Source organism: Lynx canadensis, chromosome C2 (genome assembly GCF_007474595.2).
Source record: "Lynx canadensis isolate LIC74 chromosome C2, mLynCan4.pri.v2, whole genome shotgun sequence".
Lineage (NCBI taxonomy): Eukaryota > Metazoa > Chordata > Mammalia > Carnivora > Felidae > Lynx > Lynx canadensis.
This window is the reverse complement of record NC_044311.2, coordinates 43,822,348-43,842,308: the sequence shown is the minus strand read 5'-3', so window position 1 is coordinate 43,842,308 and position 19,961 is coordinate 43,822,348. Positions and strand designations below refer to the sequence as shown.

The 19,961-nt window shown below is 39.2% G+C and overlaps 1 protein-coding gene and 1 pseudogene across 1 annotated transcript in view; one reads left to right on the top strand and one right to left on the bottom strand.

Annotated features, from left to right (window-relative positions):
* Positions 1-19,961, bottom strand: part of HPS3 (HPS3 biogenesis of lysosomal organelles complex 2 subunit 1) — a 38,348-nt gene that overhangs the window by 11,241 nt on the left and 7,146 nt on the right. The window contains 12 exon segments of the mRNA XM_030329730.1: positions 828-1,061; positions 2,429-2,492; positions 2,494-2,594; positions 2,596-2,608; positions 3,710-3,891; positions 5,694-5,802; positions 7,998-8,152; positions 11,094-11,175; positions 15,551-15,743; positions 17,690-17,775; positions 17,881-18,052; positions 18,629-19,120. Coding sequence (XP_030185590.1) covers positions 828-1,061; positions 2,429-2,492; positions 2,494-2,594; positions 2,596-2,608; positions 3,710-3,891; positions 5,694-5,802; positions 7,998-8,152; positions 11,094-11,175; positions 15,551-15,743; positions 17,690-17,775; positions 17,881-18,052; positions 18,629-19,120 — 1,883 coding nt within the window.
* The window catches only part of LOC115523590, a 36,951-nt pseudogene continuing 28,160 nt past the window's right edge, over positions 11,171-19,961 (top strand).

The following is a 19,961-nucleotide window of genomic DNA, read 5'->3' as shown; positions in this document are numbered from 1 at the left end:
CTGTATATTTATCTACCTAATTTAAAATACATACCTTAATTTTTTTCAAAATTATGGAAAGAAGATCATCTTTCTAAAACTCTACTCTCAAAGCATAGAGGTTACCTCAACGTTGACTCACTCATCTTCATCATATCACAAACAACATGTCATTGTGCAGTGAAAAAGCACTTCTGCTCTCTTGTTTTAGAAATGAAGTCATACTGTGCGCGTCTGACCACAGGCAATGCAACAACAGGACAGGAGCACAGGATCGGAAGCCATATTGCCTGCTTCAAATCCTGGCTCAAGCACTCACCAGCTACGTGATCTTGGACAATTTACTCAACCTCTCTTTGTCTTAGGTTCCCTCATCTGTATAGTAGGTGTAATAATAACATCTAACTTAGGGCATTGTTGCAAGAATTAAATAAAATCACATATGCAATGGGCTACTACTAGACTCCCAAGGCTTATGGATAACATCCCACTTGCTGTACTAGAATACACATCACTCTGTTCTGTGTCACTGGACATACCGTATCCTTCACACTAGATCGGACTGTTAGCTCGGGGCAGAGTTTGTATATTCTTTAGTACCAAGTGCTGTGCTTTGAACATAGCTGACACAAAGTTGAAAGATCTTTGGGTACCCATTGCTACCATTTACTATTCTTATTTCTTTTTTATTTGCCAGGTCCAAAGCCCAAGCATTCCCACTTTGGGTCACTTCTTTTCTAACATTAAGTCTATTTTCCTTTATGACTGAGAAAAAAAATGAACTAGACAGAAGCCAGAAGAAAGTTAAAAACCTCAGGACTCCCAGGTCCTGTATCAGGGAACCATACCTCTGGATGGCTTTTCATTTCATTTCTGTGCCTGTCAAGATCTCCCATTTTCAGAGCCATTGCTGCTTTAGTCAATGTCACTAAGATCGACGAGAACCCAGAAGTATCCAGCTTGCTTAGATAGTTCATGGCAGTTACCGGATTAATATTCTTCATAGAAGGACTACAGAGAATATGGGGCAGTTGTTTTGGCTCAGCCATATGGAACATCTGAACCACTTTTGCTGCTAACTCCTTTGGTGAGCATGAATAAGAAATAAAAGGTCAGTTAGCCAATAGAGAACAAAAAAAATCAGCACAAAAAACCCAAAACAAAACAGAGATAAAAAACCAAGATAGAAACATTCCAAATAAGATAAAATTATAAGTATTACGCTTGGATTAAAAAAAAAGACAAGGTGCATGGTGATACGTGGGAGACTTGAAATGACCTGAAGTGATCTCTTTGCTGAGTTATAATGAAGAAAAAGCAACGAAAACATGTACCAAGATGGGGCGCCTGGGTGGCTCAGTTGGTTAAGCATCCGGCTTCGGCTCAGGCCATGATCTCACAGTTTGTGTGTTCGAGCCCCGCGTCGGGCTCTGTGCTGACAGCTCAGAGCCTGGACCTGCTTCAGATTCTGTGTCTCCCTCTCTCTCTGCCCCACCCCTGCTCATGCTCTGTCTCTCTCTCTCAAAATAAATAAACATTAAAAAAAAATTTTTTTGAAAAAAGGAAATATGTACCAAGTTGTGGCTAGCATTCAAATTTTAACAAGAGTCAAAAGAAGAAAAATAAATATTTGATTAAATTATGCTTAAAAGTCCATTAAAAAGATTGCAGCTAAGTACAAAATATACTTAATGAAGTAACTTATATGATAAAATTTCATTATCTCAAAACCTTAAAGCATTTAGTATCATTATGTCCAGCTTTGCATATCTGTATTGATTCTTTTTTAAAAATTCATGAGGGGCTAAAAATAAGCCTTAATGGGGATTGCATGGGTGCTCAGTCGGTTAAGTGTCCAACTTTGGCTCAGGTCTGATCTCATGGTTCGTGGGTTCGAGCCCTGTGTCGGGCTCTGTGCTGAAGCTCAGAGCTTGGAGCCTGCTTCAAATTCTGTGTCTCCCTCTCTCTCCGCCCCTCCCAACTCATGCTCTGTCCCCTCTGATCAATAATAACATTGAAAAAAATTAAAAAATAATAATACGCCTTAATAATGTCTTCAGGTTACTGGGCAGGATTTCCTAAGTGAAGCTTCGGACATGTGGAGTGGGGGGAAAGTAGGTTGTGCAAAGGGCTGCAGATGAGAAGGAGGGTGAGTCTTCTAAAGACACGCCCCTGTCACACTGGGCAGGTCAGCTCAACTACAATGCACCACATTCCCCACCTATGTAATGAGAAAGTAGGGGAAGGTGATTATAAGCTCTTTTCCAAGCTATAATTCTAGGATTATTAATGAAGACAAGGACACATTCGTTACCTTTTTAGGAAAAGAAAGAATATATACCAAAGAAAAAATATTGGAACTTGACTTCTGAACAGTGTAACATAAAATAAATTGCTAAAATGAAAAGTTAGGAATGTTCAATATAACTAAGTAGAAAACTCTATTCACTTCACTTAATTCTTCATCCAGGTTTTCATCAAGTGAATGATTAATGTAAAGATTAATCCCTCTCATATTTCTGCGATCCATCCTCTAGTGGCCAGTCTGCTCGGGTTAAAACTTCAGCCATAGACAAACCAGACATCTTATAGTACGGCAAGGCAAGGTGGGAATACCTGGGTGTCAAGCCTAAAGGGGAAGGAAGCAAAAAAAACCCTCAAATCTGTCCTTTTTAAGCCTGGACGTCTAACGTACTTGATAATAAAACAGATAATGCTTTCCAGATGACATAAATCTCAAAATACTCTTCTACCTGCCATTAGTAGTTGGAAGAAGTTCCTAAGGTTTATTCCACAAAATCATTCTAATTAATATAGTTTCCTTTTGCATGCTCATAATAAAAATAGAAAAAGAATTCAGTAAGTGAATTTTAATATTTATAATGCGGCTCTAAATAATGGTGTTGATAGACAGGAAACGTCTATTTTGTTAATTATACTCATTCCGTGCGTCAAGTAAGCCTTTGAAATGATCATATACAAAAAATCTATAAAGATCATTCTCAAAAATAAAAACCACTATTCATCCCCAGTCCCTTCCTGAAATCATAAAAGCACTGACTACTAAGATTAAAGTCACAGACCAACCAGTATCTCTCTCTGAAGGCTAACAGGTAATAAGTAGTAATAACAGCTGTCTGAGGGATTTTCATGGCCAATGACTGTGCCCAGAAAGCCTGAAAGAAATTTAATTCCTAAATTAAGCAGAGGGAGACTCGTGAACTCAAGATTCACTGTTCATCTAATAAACTGTAATTCCTAGGGGTGCCAGGTGGCTCAGTGGGTAAGTGTCCAACTCTTGATTTGGCTCAGGTCATGAACTCATGGTTCGTGAGTTTGAGCCCTGCATCAGGGCTCTGTGCCTGCTTGGGAGATATCTCATCTTCATCTCTCTCTGCCTCTCCCCCACAAACGCTGTTCTCTCTCTCTCTCTCTCTCTTCTCTCAAAATAAACTTTATTTTCTTTATTATTTTTTTAAATAAATAAACTTAAACAATTGTAATTCCTTGAAGGCAGGAAACAGCTATGTTCATCTTGGAACCCTAAGCTTAGCACAGTATCTGGCATAGAGTATGCTCAACAAATGCTTGTGAAATAAATGAATAATTGAATGACCTCTCTTCATGCCTTCTCCCATTCATCAGGTAAGTACCAGAGATGGAAAAACTAGTAAGTACACCCAAAGCTCAAGATGGCTTCTTTAACAAGTTTCCAAGAGGCATCACTGACCTGCTATAGCAGTCTCCAAGGTGCCCACAGCTTTCCTTAAATGCTTCCAAAAGCTCTGCTTTTTCTCCAGGTTCCAACTGACTGGCATCCATCAGGGCGGCCCTCACTAACAGATGAGCCTCACTAAGAAGGTGGATGCAGCTCTGGGTCTTTGCAGTCTTGTAGGTATTACTGTAGTCTACCTGAAACAAAAAAAGGCAACAGCTGATGTTACTGCAGAAAGACACCTAAAAGTTTCCTGGTTCTTAAGAATACTATAGATTTGTTAGTAAAGTTAATATTTGGACACATTAAATCCTAAAAGCTAAAGAATGGTTATTTATCATTCTGATAGGGCCTAGATGAAGTGTTCTTTTCCCTCACAATCCACGAGCCAGTTTAATACATACAGGACTGTAAATACTCCTCTGTTAAACAGTGCTAATCATTAGAGAAGGAACAAATAATATTGTAATACTAATAAAACTGTTAACTTGGCAGTGATTTGATCACAGTTTGATAAGGCCAACAAACATGTGAAACAGTTAACTTTTTTTAAGTTCTGTGATTTAAATCTTTCTCCAGTTCAGACTGAGTATCCTTCCTTTATTGTAATTTCAGTCGGTAAATTTAGGTTCTACGTCTATTTCTATAGCTCACAGTGGGCTGATTAAAATTATTGCTAGCTGATCTGAATCAATCAGTATTTTCAGACTCCAGTAAGCAAATCACCTAGATGAAGTCTAAGACTTTCAGTTAAGCAAGATTAAAAGGACAGGGCAAAGCTGATATAATTATCAGCATTAAAATGCCAGGGATAAATCAGGCAAAATCAAAATTAACATCACCAGTGAAGGGCACGGATATCATGTGCCTCCTGATGTAACACCCTGAGACAGATACAACATTACCTGCCACTCATTCTGGATGTGAATGAGAATACATAGCCTGAATCTAATCAAGAAATAATAATAAAAAAACTTTAAAGATAGAGGGGCAAAATTTATTTTCAAAAATACCTATGCCATAAAAAAACAAAGACTATTAAATTATTCTGGCTTAAAGGAAGCTAAAGAGACATGACAACTAAACGTACTACCTGATAGACTGAACTCTGTACTGAGGAAGGGAAATGTTATGAGGTCATTACGGAGTCAAACTGACACAATTAGAATATGTGTCACGTTAAATTTAATAAAGCATATGACTGTACTGTGGTGGTACAAACAAATGTCCTGATTCTTAGGAAACATACCATGAAGTATTTAGGGGCATTAGGCTATGACGCATGCACTCTACCTTCCAATGGATGGTGGGGGGTGGAGTGTGTGTGCGTGTGTGTGCGTGTGCGTGTGTGTGTTTAGAAAGTGCAAGAGTACAAAAAGAGAGAGAAGCAAAGGGGTAAAATGGTGACTATGGATGAATCCGTGTGGAGAATATACAGGGTTTTATTTCTGCTATTCTTATCCTTGCAACTTCTCTGTAAGTTTGAAATTGTTTCAAAATAAAGAGTTAAAAACATTGCCAGGGATGAGTAGGCAGCCGTCACTCTTAAAAAAAAGAATAAGATACTCTCTCTGGGCTCCTACCCACAGGACAATGCTGCAGATGCTGCAGGACCCCAGGACAATCTGCTAATATTTCAAAGAAGAGTGAGACAGGGATAAATGATCTAAGGTATCTTTCAGCTCCATTTCCTGGTCCTCTGCTAGGGTTCAAAGTAAAGGTCAAAGGCTATTTATGTTTATACTGGTTAATCAATCCTCTTAGGAGGGTGGGTATGCATAAGGAAGTCTTATTTTAGTAAAGGGAATTTCTACTGCTCCTCAAATGTCAGGAGCCATGAAAGTGAGAAGGTGAAGAAAGATACACACTCTACTGTCAGACAGAACTTGAAAGCTGGTTGGCTGTGGCATGCTGAATGCGTGATAATTAGAATCTATATCTGGTCATGGATTCCACTCTAAATTTCTACAAGTAAGAATTGGAAGTCTGAAAGGAGTACCATTTCCTTGTACAGTTGTACTGGTGAGATCGTATCCACAATATACAAATTCCACCCAGCCTCAGCTACAGGAGGTGTTTTAAACTTAACATTGGTTCCTTTCCTAGAACTGAAAGCAAAACAAAGGACAAGAATTGAAAGATAAGACACAGTATTAATAAATGGCAATTTTAAATGGTAAATATGAGATACCTAAAATGAAATAACTATGAAACCATTTTCATTTACTATTTTCTTCAGTGATTAGCTGTACAGTTGATTTTTATAGAACATTAGTTCTATATGTAGTTCACAATGCTACATAGGCCTACAGCATTTAATATTCTACAGCTCTCATGTATTGATAAGCCAATTGCTTCTAATTTACTCCACAAAAACTCTTAAATGGGCAATAAGGTTAAAGAATAGGCAAGACCCCTCAAGAGGAAGAGAGACTTGGCTATGAAAATCTATGCCCGGTACCTCTCCTGCATATGGCCTTCATGAGTCCAGCATGCCTTGTGCCACAAATCTAAGCAGAAGCTCCAACAGAACAATAGGCCAAATACTCAGGGCTGCTAGGAAAAGGCCGGAGACACATATAACCGTGGGTCTGCTTCAAACACTATCTTATCTCTTGCTTTCACCATGTGATGCATTTTCTTCAGTATACAGTCTTTTTTTTTTTTTTATTTTTATTCTTTAGTATACAGTCTTTTTAAAATGTAAACCTCTGACCTAATCAACTTCCAAATAAATCAGAATTAAAAAAATAATTTAAAGATGGAATATTTTAAAAACGTCAAATGTGCAAGACTACAAGTTGTTCTTCCTCTTGCCAGAAAGCTTTTAGAATCAGTCAGTCTCAGACCATTCTGTGTACACTCTCAGTGACCCATTACCCAAATCAACCTCTGATTATTCCTGTTGGTGGGACAAAGCACACGTGAAAAAAATTCAAAAAAGCAAAAACTTAGGTTAAAAACAAAAATTGGCAATTGGGTGGAAATACAGCTCTTCCTTGACTTACAATAAGGCTATATCTCAATAAACCCACATAACTTGAAAATATCGTAAGTCAAATACACTTAACCTCCTGAACATCATAGCTTAGCCTAGCCTATTTTTTTTTTATTTTTAAAAAAATTTTTTTTTTCAACGTTTATTTATTTTTGGGACAGAGAGAGACAGAGCATGAACGGGGGAGGGGCAGAGAGAGAAGGAGACACAGAATCGGAAACAGGCTCCAGGCTCCGAGCCATCAGCCCAGAGCCTGACGCGGGGCTCGAACTCACAGACCGCGAGATCGTGACCTGGCTGAAGTCGGACGCCCAACCGACTGCGCCACCCAGGCGCCCCTAGCCTAGCCTATTTTAAACTTGCTCAGTACACTTATCTAACAGCAGTCATCTAACACAAAGTCTATTTTATAATGAAGTGTTTAATATATCATGTAATTTATTGAATACTGAAAGTGAAAAACAGAATGGTCATATGGGTAAAAATGGATATAAGCGTATCGGGTGTTCACCCTCATGATCACATGGCTGCCTGGGAGCAACTGCTGCCACTGCCCAGCATCATGAAAGAATATCACACCACATGTTGCTAGGCAGAAAAAATCCAAATCAAAAATCCAAAAAATCAAAATTTGAAGTACAGTTTCTACTGAATGGGTATTGCATGCAGTACCATCACAAAGTCAGAAAAATTGTAAGTCAAACTATCATAAGTCTGGGACCATCTGTACACTATCTGCTTCTCTCCCTGAAGACAAATTTCTTTCCTGATTAAATTATGCATAGGGGAAGATGCAAAAAATAACAGTAATAATCTCATCCCTACTGCTAAGTTCACAGAAAAGATAACGTTGAACAGAAACATAACTAGTCTGGAATTAAACATTCTACTCCAAAGAATGTAAAAACAGGAGACCCAAGAGTCAACCAGAGATTAGTGTTATCAAAATGCAATTTAATTTTAAGGTAGATCAGCACATACCTATACATCATGAATGAGTTTTAAGGTAAGAAATATGTTATTAATTTCTTTTGAATTTAAATACCAGAAAATATTATTTGGATAAAAATGTAAACACCAAAAGGTCAAAGAAAAAAGTAATAAGAGCCTTGTAGCTTGGATTAGCATTCGAGACTGTCTTTTCTATTTCTTTTCTTTCTCTGGAAAAAAAAACCACCATAGACAAACCATCTAATCATTCAAAGTTTTGATTTTAAAAAAAGATAAACTAGGACACAAAATATACCAGTAACAATTCACTCCAGAAACTTTGGCAGGAATGTATGGAAGTGAGGGGATGCTTACAGGAGCCTCTTGGGTGGTTCTCTTCTCTCTGGAATGGCTTCAGGGTCTGCCTTGGTCAAAAGTATGATATGGTTTTTAAAGTGACAGATGGCTTTCAAGCCTATGAAAAGCTGTATTCTTAAAGCACAGACATCCATACTGACAGGTGGGCAAGCCTAGTAAAGAAAAAAAAAAATCACAACTTTAACCAAGGAATAAAAGGTACATCAACTTTAATCTTCAAAAATCAGTCTGTTTATTTGATAAAATCCTGTTCCCCTCACCAACCCCTCCAAAAAAAAAGAAAAATCCAAATTCCTATTCTTAGCAGAGCAGGAGATTACCCTGTGTAAAGTTATGTAACCAACTACCTATTCCGTATGTGCCTGTCAAAGAGCTACTCAGTATTTGCTGACTGAGTGAAGGCAGACAGCGATGTACCTGAGCCCCTCATAGCTGTGAGAACTCCTGTGTGGCTTACTGTGTGGCTCCAGGAGTACAGCTGTGGGCTGGTAACCTGCCACCTGGAGAAATCCCCACTAACAGTGGGCTGATTTGGGGAAATGCCCAAAGGTGGCTTCTAGGAAAAATGAGACACTATAAAACGTCATTCTACAGTACAGACAGAACATAAACGGTTTCTTAGTGGGATGGGTGTGTACAAGAGAAATGCTTGCATGTTCAGATGGCCCCTGACTGTTAACTCCTTAGGTGTGAACATTGCCTGGAATGGATGACAGGCTGGTGTGTCAGGTAAACTGGAGGAAATCCTGGACCAGGAGCCACAAGGCTCCTGTCACTGTAAGGGAACATTAGTTCAAGTAGAATGGATGAGCTAATAAAAGAGCTCCTTCTGTGAGCTCAGAAAATGATGCTGCCAGACCTGTGCTCTCTCTTGCATTAACACTGTTTTGATTCTGAGCTCATTTTCATTGTCCTTTTGTACAAAGTGATTCGGAAACACCTCCATCTATTTTTTCACTCCTAAGAATAGATAAGATGGCCTTAGCTAGTGCTGAGGAGCAGGAATCTCAGAGGAAAGGGAGGTAAGATGTACACTTTGGACCAGATTCTGAGGTTGTGAAATCTTTCCCAGACACCAGAGATCCCTAAGTCTGAGTTAGCAAGAGTGTGTGCTCTTTCAGGTGGTATCTATGATCTCAGAATGGTAGTGTCGCAGGAAGGGGGGAGCCACGGGGTGCAATAATCACTGTCCTTCCCTCTGCCACCTTCAAGAGGCCTGGCCTCAAGGGCAACATCCCCAACCAGCTAGCTGCCTGTTTCTCTTCTTTTTTATTAAAATCACTTATTTATTTATTTTGAGAAAGAGAAAGAGAAAGCAAGTCGAGAGGGGGAGGGGCAGACAGAGAAGGAAAGAGAGAATCCCAAGCAGGTTCTGTGCTGTCAGCACAGAGCCAGATGCTGGGCTCAAACTCAGGAACTGTGACATCATGACCTGAGCCAAAATCAAGAGTCGGATGCTTAACCAACTGAGCCATCCAGGCGCCCCCGCCCATCCCTCTTCTTATCTCCCTCCTTCTCTTCCTTGTTCCTTCCCTATCGTTTTAGGAGACTCTGAGAAGACCTGGAACATGATTTAATTTCAAGTGCAGATTGATCCTACCTCAATCTATTATGTACCCCTCACTCCAGCATCACCACCTATGTAAGCCTATGTCTTTCTGAAGTTCGAAAAACAGAAAACAAAAAAGCAAAGCAAGGTGTGGGGAGAAGTAGAATGGGACAAAGAATCTGTTGGCTTTCCATTTTTACTAGGGAAATAAACTTTACTTCTAAAACACGCTCTTAAAAAGGCTATGTGTGTATCTTAAACACAGGCAGAAAGGCATGGGAAAGCTGTGATTCTGGTTTCTTAAGAGGCTGAAGGGAGGTAGCATGCCTGGTCAGCAGCAGAAAGCTACAGGCAGGCCATGGCGTGAAAGAGTTACTGAGAACTCAGATCATATAAAACGCTACCACAAATCAGAATTTGGGAGACAGTGATAGGAGTAGAGAACCTCAGACACATTAAGCGCTACAAAGTGCTGGCTTGTCAACATAACCATCATGACTGAATACTTATTTTTCCAGGAAAAGGTGTTCCAGGTGCCAGATAGACATAAACTGACTTATGAAATATAAGCCATCATAATTTGGGGGTTTCCTGAAGCATGTAGCTTCATAACAAACATCCATTCAAGTACCTTATACCTCAGGTGAAAGAGAATGTGACGATATCACACAAATGATCAGTATATTTCTGACAACAGAAATTCAAGGTCAGAAAATATAGAACTTGGGGGCACCTGGGTGGCTCAGTTGGTTAAGCGTCTGACTCTTGATCTTGGCTCAGGTCATGATCTCACGGTTCATGAGATCAAGCCCCACCTCAGGCTCTGCGCTGACAGCATGGAGCCTGCTTGAGGTCCTCTCCCTCCCTCTCTCTCTCTCTGCTCCTCCCCCACTCCCTCTCTCTCAAAATAAATCAATAAACTTGGGGGGGAAAAAAAGAAAATGTAGAATTTTATCGTAAAACTGCCTACATTTATTTTGTAGTCAAGACCTTTTCAGAGACTAAGCATATTACTTCTCACTAAAAAGACCTTTTCAGAGACTAAGCATATTACTTCTCACTAAAAATGAGGTTAATGATCTAGCATATCTATTAACTCTTAGATTAAGACTACATAATTACATTATAGGCATATCTGATAACAGTGTAAGTAAGTCATTTTCATGCATTTGTGTTCTGAAACACACTGATTCCTGTACTGTTTTGTTAATAGCTATGTACGACTGCCACCAATATTTCCATTACGGAAGAATAAAATTGTAGTATACCATAGTTGTGAAGTACTATCTCTGAAGTTACACGATACATGTTCTTTACCCAACTTTAAAAACTATGCGCTATACCTAAATTCCGAGGAAATGTTTTCAAAGTAATCTCAAAAACTGCCATTTAAACCATGAATCACAAAATGCTTATTATTTGATGTGCAAAAGTAGCTTAAGACCTCGGATGTTCACTGACTTTGACCCAAGAGCAAATCTGCAAAGATTTATATATTCCTTTTTGACCTTCAGGTTTTGCTGTGGTCATAAACCAATTCTAACCTTCAGGGTGGTATCCACGTATGGGTCTTCCTCACGAGCTGCCGCCGCACTGCACCGCACTGTGAAACACTGCAGGTTGTTGCTAAGGAAGAGGAGAGACACCACTGAGCAAAGCAGAGTCCAATAACCAACGTGCCCGTACTTTGGAAGATATCACAGAGGCGAACAGAGCAACAGTGAGGGTGAGGGAAGGCTCAAGTGTTCGGCAAACCTGATTATTAATCTACTTCTTAAGAACCTCAGAATACCGTTGAGTGCTTTTAAAAATATACAACTGGTTCCCACCTCTCATCTAGAAATCATAATCTCTAAGAGCTGAATCTAAACATGTACATATCTACAAAGCTCCATGTATGGCTCTGCTGTGCGCTCCTAGTTAAGAACCATGGATCTGGCTCAATATCTCATTTTACAGAAAAAAATCATGCCCTCAGGATCTGCCCAAGGTACAAAGAGATGACTATCAAAGCCAAAATTAGAACTCCAGTGTCCTGACTACTACCTCTATCCTACTCATCTCAGGATGAAATTGAGCCTGGATTGGGCTATACAACACACTTAGATTATGCAAATACATATCCAATGGTAGAACTGAAAGTCATAGACTCTCTGAGGGAATCTTTGGAATTAATCACTCCAGGAGCTTGTTTTAAAGATGAAGGCATGGAAGGTTCATGACTGGTCCAAGACATCTCTGAAGGACAGAGCCAAATTAGATCCCAGTTCTCCCTGCTCCTCACACTCCTCTAGTTCTTTCCACAAGCCCAGGCTGCTTCTGCACAGTAAAACGACCCAGGGACCCCACAGTCAGCACATAATAGATGCCTGGTGACTGGTAAGTCAACCCTCCGATACTGACATTAAAAAATGTTAAGAGTTCACTTAGAAACTGCTACAAAACCCCTATTTTATAGTCTCTTTAAAAAATTTATTTATTTTTGAGAGAGAGACAGACAGAGCATGAGTGGGGAAGGGGCAGAGAGAGAGGGAGACACAGAATCCAAAGCAGGCTTCAGGCTCTGAGCTGTCAGCACAGAGCCTGAAAAGGGGCTCAAACTCATGAACCATGAGATCATAACCTGAGCTGAAGTTGGATGCTTAACCAACTGAGCCACCCAGGCGCCCTGCTACAAAACCCATCTTGTAGTGAGTTCACAGAAATAATTTTTAGAAACAAATTAAAAAGTAGGAGAATTAAAAATGAACTGTGTTGAAATAAAAAATTAAGCACTAAAGCAAACCTAGCATTGTTCTTATAATAGAAGAAATACTTCTTCAATATGGAAGGCATTTCTGACATTTTCACAGTTGGGAGACTGTACATCAGTCAGGGCACTCTCCCTCTTTTTTGGGTGTGGGGGGGGGGCTTCCACTACAGCCTCAGGCCACTGCCATCTCTATTTCCACAAAGTTCTAGGACATGAACTCTGGAGTCATGACAATAGCTGGAACAGTAGCACCACCACTTAGAAATCAGGAATAGGGAGTTAGCACCAGGAAGTAAAATGAATTAGAGAGGATTTTGAGACAGTGAGAAGCAAACAAGCACCTGTGGTAGGGCCAGAATGACAGGTGAGAGTAGCTACAACCATAAAGATAAATGGCTGTTAGGGTCCAGAAATTAAAAGGGCTGGTCCTCTGACTCACCTCCACCTACAGTAATCCCGCTATTGGCTATTGTTGGAATACTAAGCAGCAGAAGAGAAGAATGAAGTGAACTGAAGAGTGTTGTTACGGAAAGACATCCAGGGTATGCTCCTAAGTGAAGCAGCAAGGTGCTGCATGGTGGACATCATATGATCCACTTCCATAAAAACCAAATCATAGTACTAAACGTACTGTTTTTTTTTTTTTTAAGTTGGATGAATATACACCAGTTGTTGACATGGTTGACTTTGAGGAGTAGGATGGGGGGGGGGGTGGAGGGGCTTTCCCATTTATATAAGGATGACATTTTACATGATTTTATTGTTCTTAGTTACTTTTTTTTAAATTTTTTTTACTGTTTATTTATTTGTGAAAGAGAGAGACAGAGCACGAGTTGGGAAGAAGCAGAGAGAGAGGGAGATACAGAATCCGCAGCAACTCCATGCTCTGAGCTGTCAGCACAGAGCCCGACATCAGGCTCGAACTCACCAATGGCAAGTTCATGACCTGAGCCAAAGTTGAATGCTTAACCAACTGAGCTACCAGGCACCCCATGTTCTTAGGTTCTTTTAAAAAAAATTTCTATTGCTTTTTTTTTTTAAATATACCAGTCTTCAAGAAACTTTTCAAGACAAACTTATGGGTCAAGATATTTCTAAAATACATACCTATTGGATAAAGCAGTATGTAAAAATGAGTTCAACAATATAGGATTTTAAAAATAGGTGTGGGGATCCTATTTAGGGGCACCTAATGTGAATTTAGGGGCACCTGGCTGGCTCAGTTTGGTTAAGTATGACTTTACATCTACATAATCAGATAAAGATGATAGTGTTTTTGTATCAATATTTTGGGACAAAAATTAATATTTTATTTCTTCTTTCTCCCTCTAGTTTTTCTTTAGTTTCTAAGATGGTATTGTTTCCTAGGTTCTTTTGCATCCTTGAAGATCCTTCTATTCCTTCTCTCACTTTCTAAGCATGACCTTCACCAGAGTTTAGTTTTCCAACTACTTTTCTCTTCTACACACTCTTGGGGGCCATGCTCACTGCTTTGATAATCAGCTCTTTTTTGATGGTAATAAAACATACATTTTCCTCTCTTTTCTAATCTTCGGTCCTGTGTCCAAAAGCCTACTTAACATTTCCCCTTAATATTCCCTAAGTGCCTCCAACTCAAATGCCTAAATTAAGCTTCTCTTTTGCCCCACCTTACACCAGCCTCCATTCTTTCATAAAAGCAGACTCTGGCGGGGTTTTCCATGGCTCTCCATTCCCACCATCCCATCAGACACCAAGTCTTGTCATTCTCTCGCCAAGGCCTCTCCCATCCATTCTTCCTTGTCCTCTCACTGCTATTGCCCTGCCCAAATACAGCCCCTCATTATCCTGCCTGAACCATTTCAATAGCTGATTCATCTATGTTCAATCCATCCCCCATAACAGCCACCACTAATTTTCCTAAAACAATGCTCTTACTATATCACTTTCTTGATCAAAACCCTAAAAAAATGTCCTTAATTTTCAAACCCCTGAGCTCTCTCTCAAGCATTATTTGTAACACTTCTCTGCATTTCAGCTTCTTCACAGTTAAAGGACATCACTATGCACAACACGTTGGAAATGGAGACTAGCTACCTCCAGGATGTTCACTTAGGAAGCACACAACAGCATTTCTCCTTACACCAGACAACGGGAGGAGAAGGCAGCAACCACAATACGGGTGAGTAGCAGAATCTCCAGGTGAGTTCTATGCTGTCAGAATATACTTCCTGTGACTACTGATACCACCACTCAGTTGAAAAAATAATTAAAAATCACTGTCCTATGCAATTAATTAGTGGATGCTCCCGCAAAACTAGACGTAGCCTTTGTTTATAGTCTTCCCTCTATCTAGAATGCCTTTCTCTTCTAATCTACGTCTGTCAAATTCCAACTAGCTTCTCTCACTTCAAACACAAAAAACTTTCGGTATGACTCAGCCAGAAGTAATTTCCCTCCTTCCAGTACCTACATCACTTTCACAAAGGCTTAAAATATTTTTCACAAATCCCCTAGTATTTGTGCCCCATGTATGTGTCTCTGGCCTTCTCCCATGCTATTGCTTTAGAAGGCAAATGCTGTACCTTATTCACAGTTGCTTGGCCAGAGGGCCCAATGCAGTGGCTTGCACATAATCTAAGCTCAAAAAACAGGAAATAGAACCAAAAGCACCAGTTACTGCTGAGATTAAAAGAAATGAGACAAAAATCCTGCTCAGGAACCCAGGTTACATGCCATCATATTAGGGTAAGGCAACTCAAAAGGCATCTGCTACCAATTAGCCAAATGTCCTTGTCCATCCCAACCTCTGGATTATTTCCCTATTTGTACTAATCAGAGGGTGGAATCAGGTAGCCTTTCTAGCTCCTTCACAGTTCTAAGCCATTATGAGATAACTCAACTCATACAGAAAGAATATGACAGCAGAGAAAAAAAATTAGGAAATCTAAAAAGAAATCTAGAGATGTCCTGACTGGCTCCACTGACTTTTCATCGAAATTCTCTATGAAAATATTTCCTCAGAATGAACTGTATACTTCCTTACAAAGACCCCTAGCCAATCTAAGAAAATAAAACAAAGGCAAAACCAGAATCTAAATATCTGGCATTGAAAATGTAGATATGGGCCATCAAAAGACAGAGACACATCATTAATTTATAGTACTATATATAATTTCACACAATGCCCATTTAAAGATTTAGGAAGCATGTCAGGAATTTACAGAAGAGTAAGTGACTCCAAGGCTAGCAAGTAACACTGTAACATACCTTGTAATGACATGCAAAAATTGTGGCGTGAGCACTGCCTGCTGAGACTTCTCAGGATACTGGTAAACTGACATTAATTCAACAGATTTGACAACCATGTAGAGATAGCCCACATGAGGTAATGAGAAAAAACAAAAGAGACTCAGCAATTCTTTTTCCTGAGACAATTTTTTTCTATCAGAAGTAGGAGAACCTGCATGAAAAAAATGGGGGAGAAATACCAAGAAACCAGTAAATAAAGGGAATCAATATCTTCACTTTTCTAAGTAAAAAAGTCTATCAGTGGATAACTAAAGAGTTGTTTAGGGAATGCCAGTAAGAAATGAAGAGGGAGTGATAGAATTAAAATATCACCATTTTGCAACCCCTAATAAATCAACAGATCTAGGTAATAGTCATCAGTGCTATTAACATCACAAAAAGAGTCAATCAGATACCAGGTACCTTCCAACAGAAGTCAACATGACTTGTGCTACCCGATCATCATCTTCATAAACATCACCATCATCATCATCTAATCAAGACTAGGTCTAGACCAGCATTGTCAAAAGAAATATAACATGAGCCACATATGTAATTTAAAGTTTTCTAGTAATCACATTTTAAAAAGTAAAAATAAACAGGCAAAATTTTAATAATATATTGTATTCACCCATCATATCCATATTACCGTTTCAATGAGTAGTCAACAAAAAAAATCAATGAGATATTATATATATATATATTTCTGTACTAAGTCTTCAAGATATGGCATGAATTTTACACCTAACACTATATCTCAATTTAGAATAGTCACATTTCAGTGCCCAACAGCAGCAGGTGGCTAACAGCTACCATACTGAACAGTATAGTTTTATATCTAACTACCAAATCACAAGGAAATATAGGAGATACAGGAACATGTTAAATGACACTGTGGGGAGTCAATCAGCAAAATTCAGATTATGGGAAATTCTGTGGTATTAATCCAACTTCTTGCTAAATCGACTGCAAAGAAAAGAGAGGAAAAGGGAGAAGTTGACCCTCTAGCAAGGCTATGGGCCCTGTCTGGTCTCCAGCTTTGTCTAACAACCCCCTCTCCCTTGCTCTCCTCCCTTGCTTCTCTCAGTTCCTCAAATATAAGATTTTCCCTCTACCACAACACCTTTGTTGCTTCCTCTGCACCAACCCTATCCCCAAATCAGTCTTGATTCATTCTTCAGATCCTCTTTCTCAGGAAGCCTTCCCTGACCCCTAGATGAGATTAATATCTTTATTATAGGCTCTCAAGGCAGGGTTCTTTTCCCACAGAGCATTCATTTCAGTGTGTAACTGTATACTCCTTTTTGTGATTATTCAGTTAACATTTGCTTCCCCCCACTCCCAAGACAATAAGCTCCACGAGTGCAAGTACTTTGCCTAGTACTGTTCGTTACTGTTCCCTAGTACTCAGCCCAATACCCAACACAGTAGGTAGTCAATACATGTTTACTAAAAGAAAGAAAAAACTAAAGGAAGGTTATGAACACGTTTAATCAGAATAATATTTATGTTGTTCGTTCTCTAGGCAAGATCTAAAGATGTTAAGCAGGCAAGAACTAAGCACAAAACCCAATGGCAATTCTCAGTCTTGGCTGCCCATTAGGTTCCCGGGAGCTTTTGAAAACTACTGATGCCCAGGTACCATAGTTGACCAATTAAGTCAGAATCTCCAGCATGTGGAGCCTGGGCATCAGTATTCTTAAAAGCATCCAAGCAAACCCCATGTGCAGCAAGGCTGAAAACCACTACTCTGAATGAATTTCCATTCGGTCCACATTTTCCACCTTGTTCATAAAGCCATCCTAAGAAGCTCCGCCAAATACCCAGCTAAAACTCAGCTAAACCCCGGCTATAAAAAGGCTCCAATTTCCCTTTTTGGGCCAAGTAATCATTTCAAAAACAGAAACGGCTTTTGTCTGTCACGTCTTCTCCATGGCTTCTCCTACCAGATACAACTTCCCTTTTCAGTGCTCACAGGAGCACTCCTTAGCGTTATTTGCTAAAGAACTTGTGTAAGGTCCCAGGGAAACTCAGTAGAAGAACCTAATACCCGCAGCAGTCTTTCCTCCCAGCCCAGAGCCTTTTCACCTCATTAGACCATTGCACTGACATACTTACCTGTTTGGTAAATGGGTAGCAGCTGAAGTGAGTGCAACTTGATGTCATCAGATAAGACAAGGGATGAAATATCAGGAGCAAAACGTCTGTGAGTTTAAAAAAAGAGAGAAAGAAGGAGAGATCTAATTTCCATGTACTTCTAAGCATGTAAATACATATTAAATGCTGGTGAATAAAAAGCTTTCTAATACTTATAAAGCAGGTGCTGAATGTGGTAATATTTTATGGTTTTATCATCTAATCCAGTTGACTCCAGTGTAACAGATACTCCAGACTGGCTACTTTTTTCACCAAGAAGTTCCACGGGCTTTTGACAGATAACAAAATCATCTGAGTCAAGCTGCAAAGTTTCATTACTGATGCCTTAAAAAATAAAATTTAAGAAAAGAGTTTAATAACTCCAAGTACTACATGAGTGAAAATTAAATTTCACAACATCCTCATATCAATTAAATAGACATACAGTAACTTTATTTATTTATACATACGGACATCTCGTATGTTTACAAGGCACTATGGTTTTGAGAAGCCTAACATTTCCTCATGTATTCCTCACAACTGATAAAGTACAACAGGATATTATCATCCCAATCTTATACATGAGGAAATTGAAACTCAGAGATGGTATTCCTAACCCAAGGCCATTCAACTTGTAAGTATGAGACCTGGGACTAGAAACTCCTCCTCAGCTCTTCCATTATTTCTATTGACAGGTATATGCTGAAACACACTGACATGCTATGGAGGAAGATATGGACAGCCAGATCATAAACCAAAATCCCATGTATTAGGAATAACTGAATCTATAAATAATGTGGCTTGGTGGTATATATATATATATATATATATATATATATATATATATACTAGAGCCCTTCAGATATTACCAGAAGGGTTTTCTCTACACCTAAAATAAGAAAGCAAGCTAAATTCATTTACCTTCTGTCCGTTTCATTGGATTGTTGATCTTAAGTGGCTGGTAGTTAACACTCTCTCCAGTTTTAGGGTCTGACTCCAGTTTCACGATTAAGACTTCCAAGTCTGACATGAGAGCAACATATCCAACACAAAATGAAATTTCAACAGGAACGATATTATCTATGTGTATACTTAAAGACCGTTCAAAGTCTAATATTGAGAATTCTTCACTAATGATCTGATACTTCAAACTAAATAAGACTAACTTATTTGTGCAACCAACAAGAAGGTCTCCTTTCACCGGGCAACAGGAAATGCACAAGGGGGCCTCAGAAAGCGGCATTTCAATAATAGACATCTGGTCTCTGAAGGTGTCGCTGAAGGGTGCCTCCACTTTATGTCCCACCATTCGGATACACACACGACAGTTTTCAGTCCTTTTACTTCTCCAGTTCACATATGCACGTAGAAACGTAGCTTTGTTTTTCTCTTCAATTGCTGCCAAATAGTCTCCTGAGAAGAAAGTAAGATTACACTTAGAATGTGTAATTAGAAACAACCACTTACCTTGTGCCATGAAAAGGAACTATTAGTGAATTCTAATGTGAATGGTTGAATTAAACATTGACTCAAACAAAACCTTAATCAATAGGATCTCAGGTATGTGTGTGTGTGTGTGTACATATATATATATGTATATATACATATACATGTGTATACATATGTGTACATGTATATATATACGTACATATATATATGTATACATACATTTAAAACATGTTTTTAAGTGTTTTATTTTTGAGAGACAGAGACAGAGCACGAGTGGTGGGGGGGGATCAGAGAGAGAGGGAGGCATAGAATCCAAAGCAGGCTCTAGGCTCTGAGCTGTCAGCACAGAGGCCAACCCGGGGCTCAATTTCACGAACTGTGAGATCATGACCTGAGCCAAAGTCAGATGCTTAACTAACTGAGCCACCCAGGTGCCCCCCGGATCTTAGGTATATTTTTAACTGACATTAGGCATTTAGGTTCTGAAATAAATCTCTCCCCATTATGTCTTATGTGATTCATGTTGCTTGCATAGAAATTTTAGTTTTCCTTATCTTAGCTCTGAATGTTTCCTGTAGGTTGAACCCCGCTTCTCACAAGTCACACTTTCATGTCAACTCTGAGAAACAGGATAAAGCTGAACATATTGAATAAAACTTAAATCCAATTGATTTTCCCTCAACTGTTGACTTTATATTTTTTAAATTATAATTTTGTAGTTATTCTCTGTTGTGAGAAATCAAAGTGGTAAAGAGATGCAAAATGAAAAGCATAAACCCTCCCCTGCAGTGCAATCTGTGAGAAG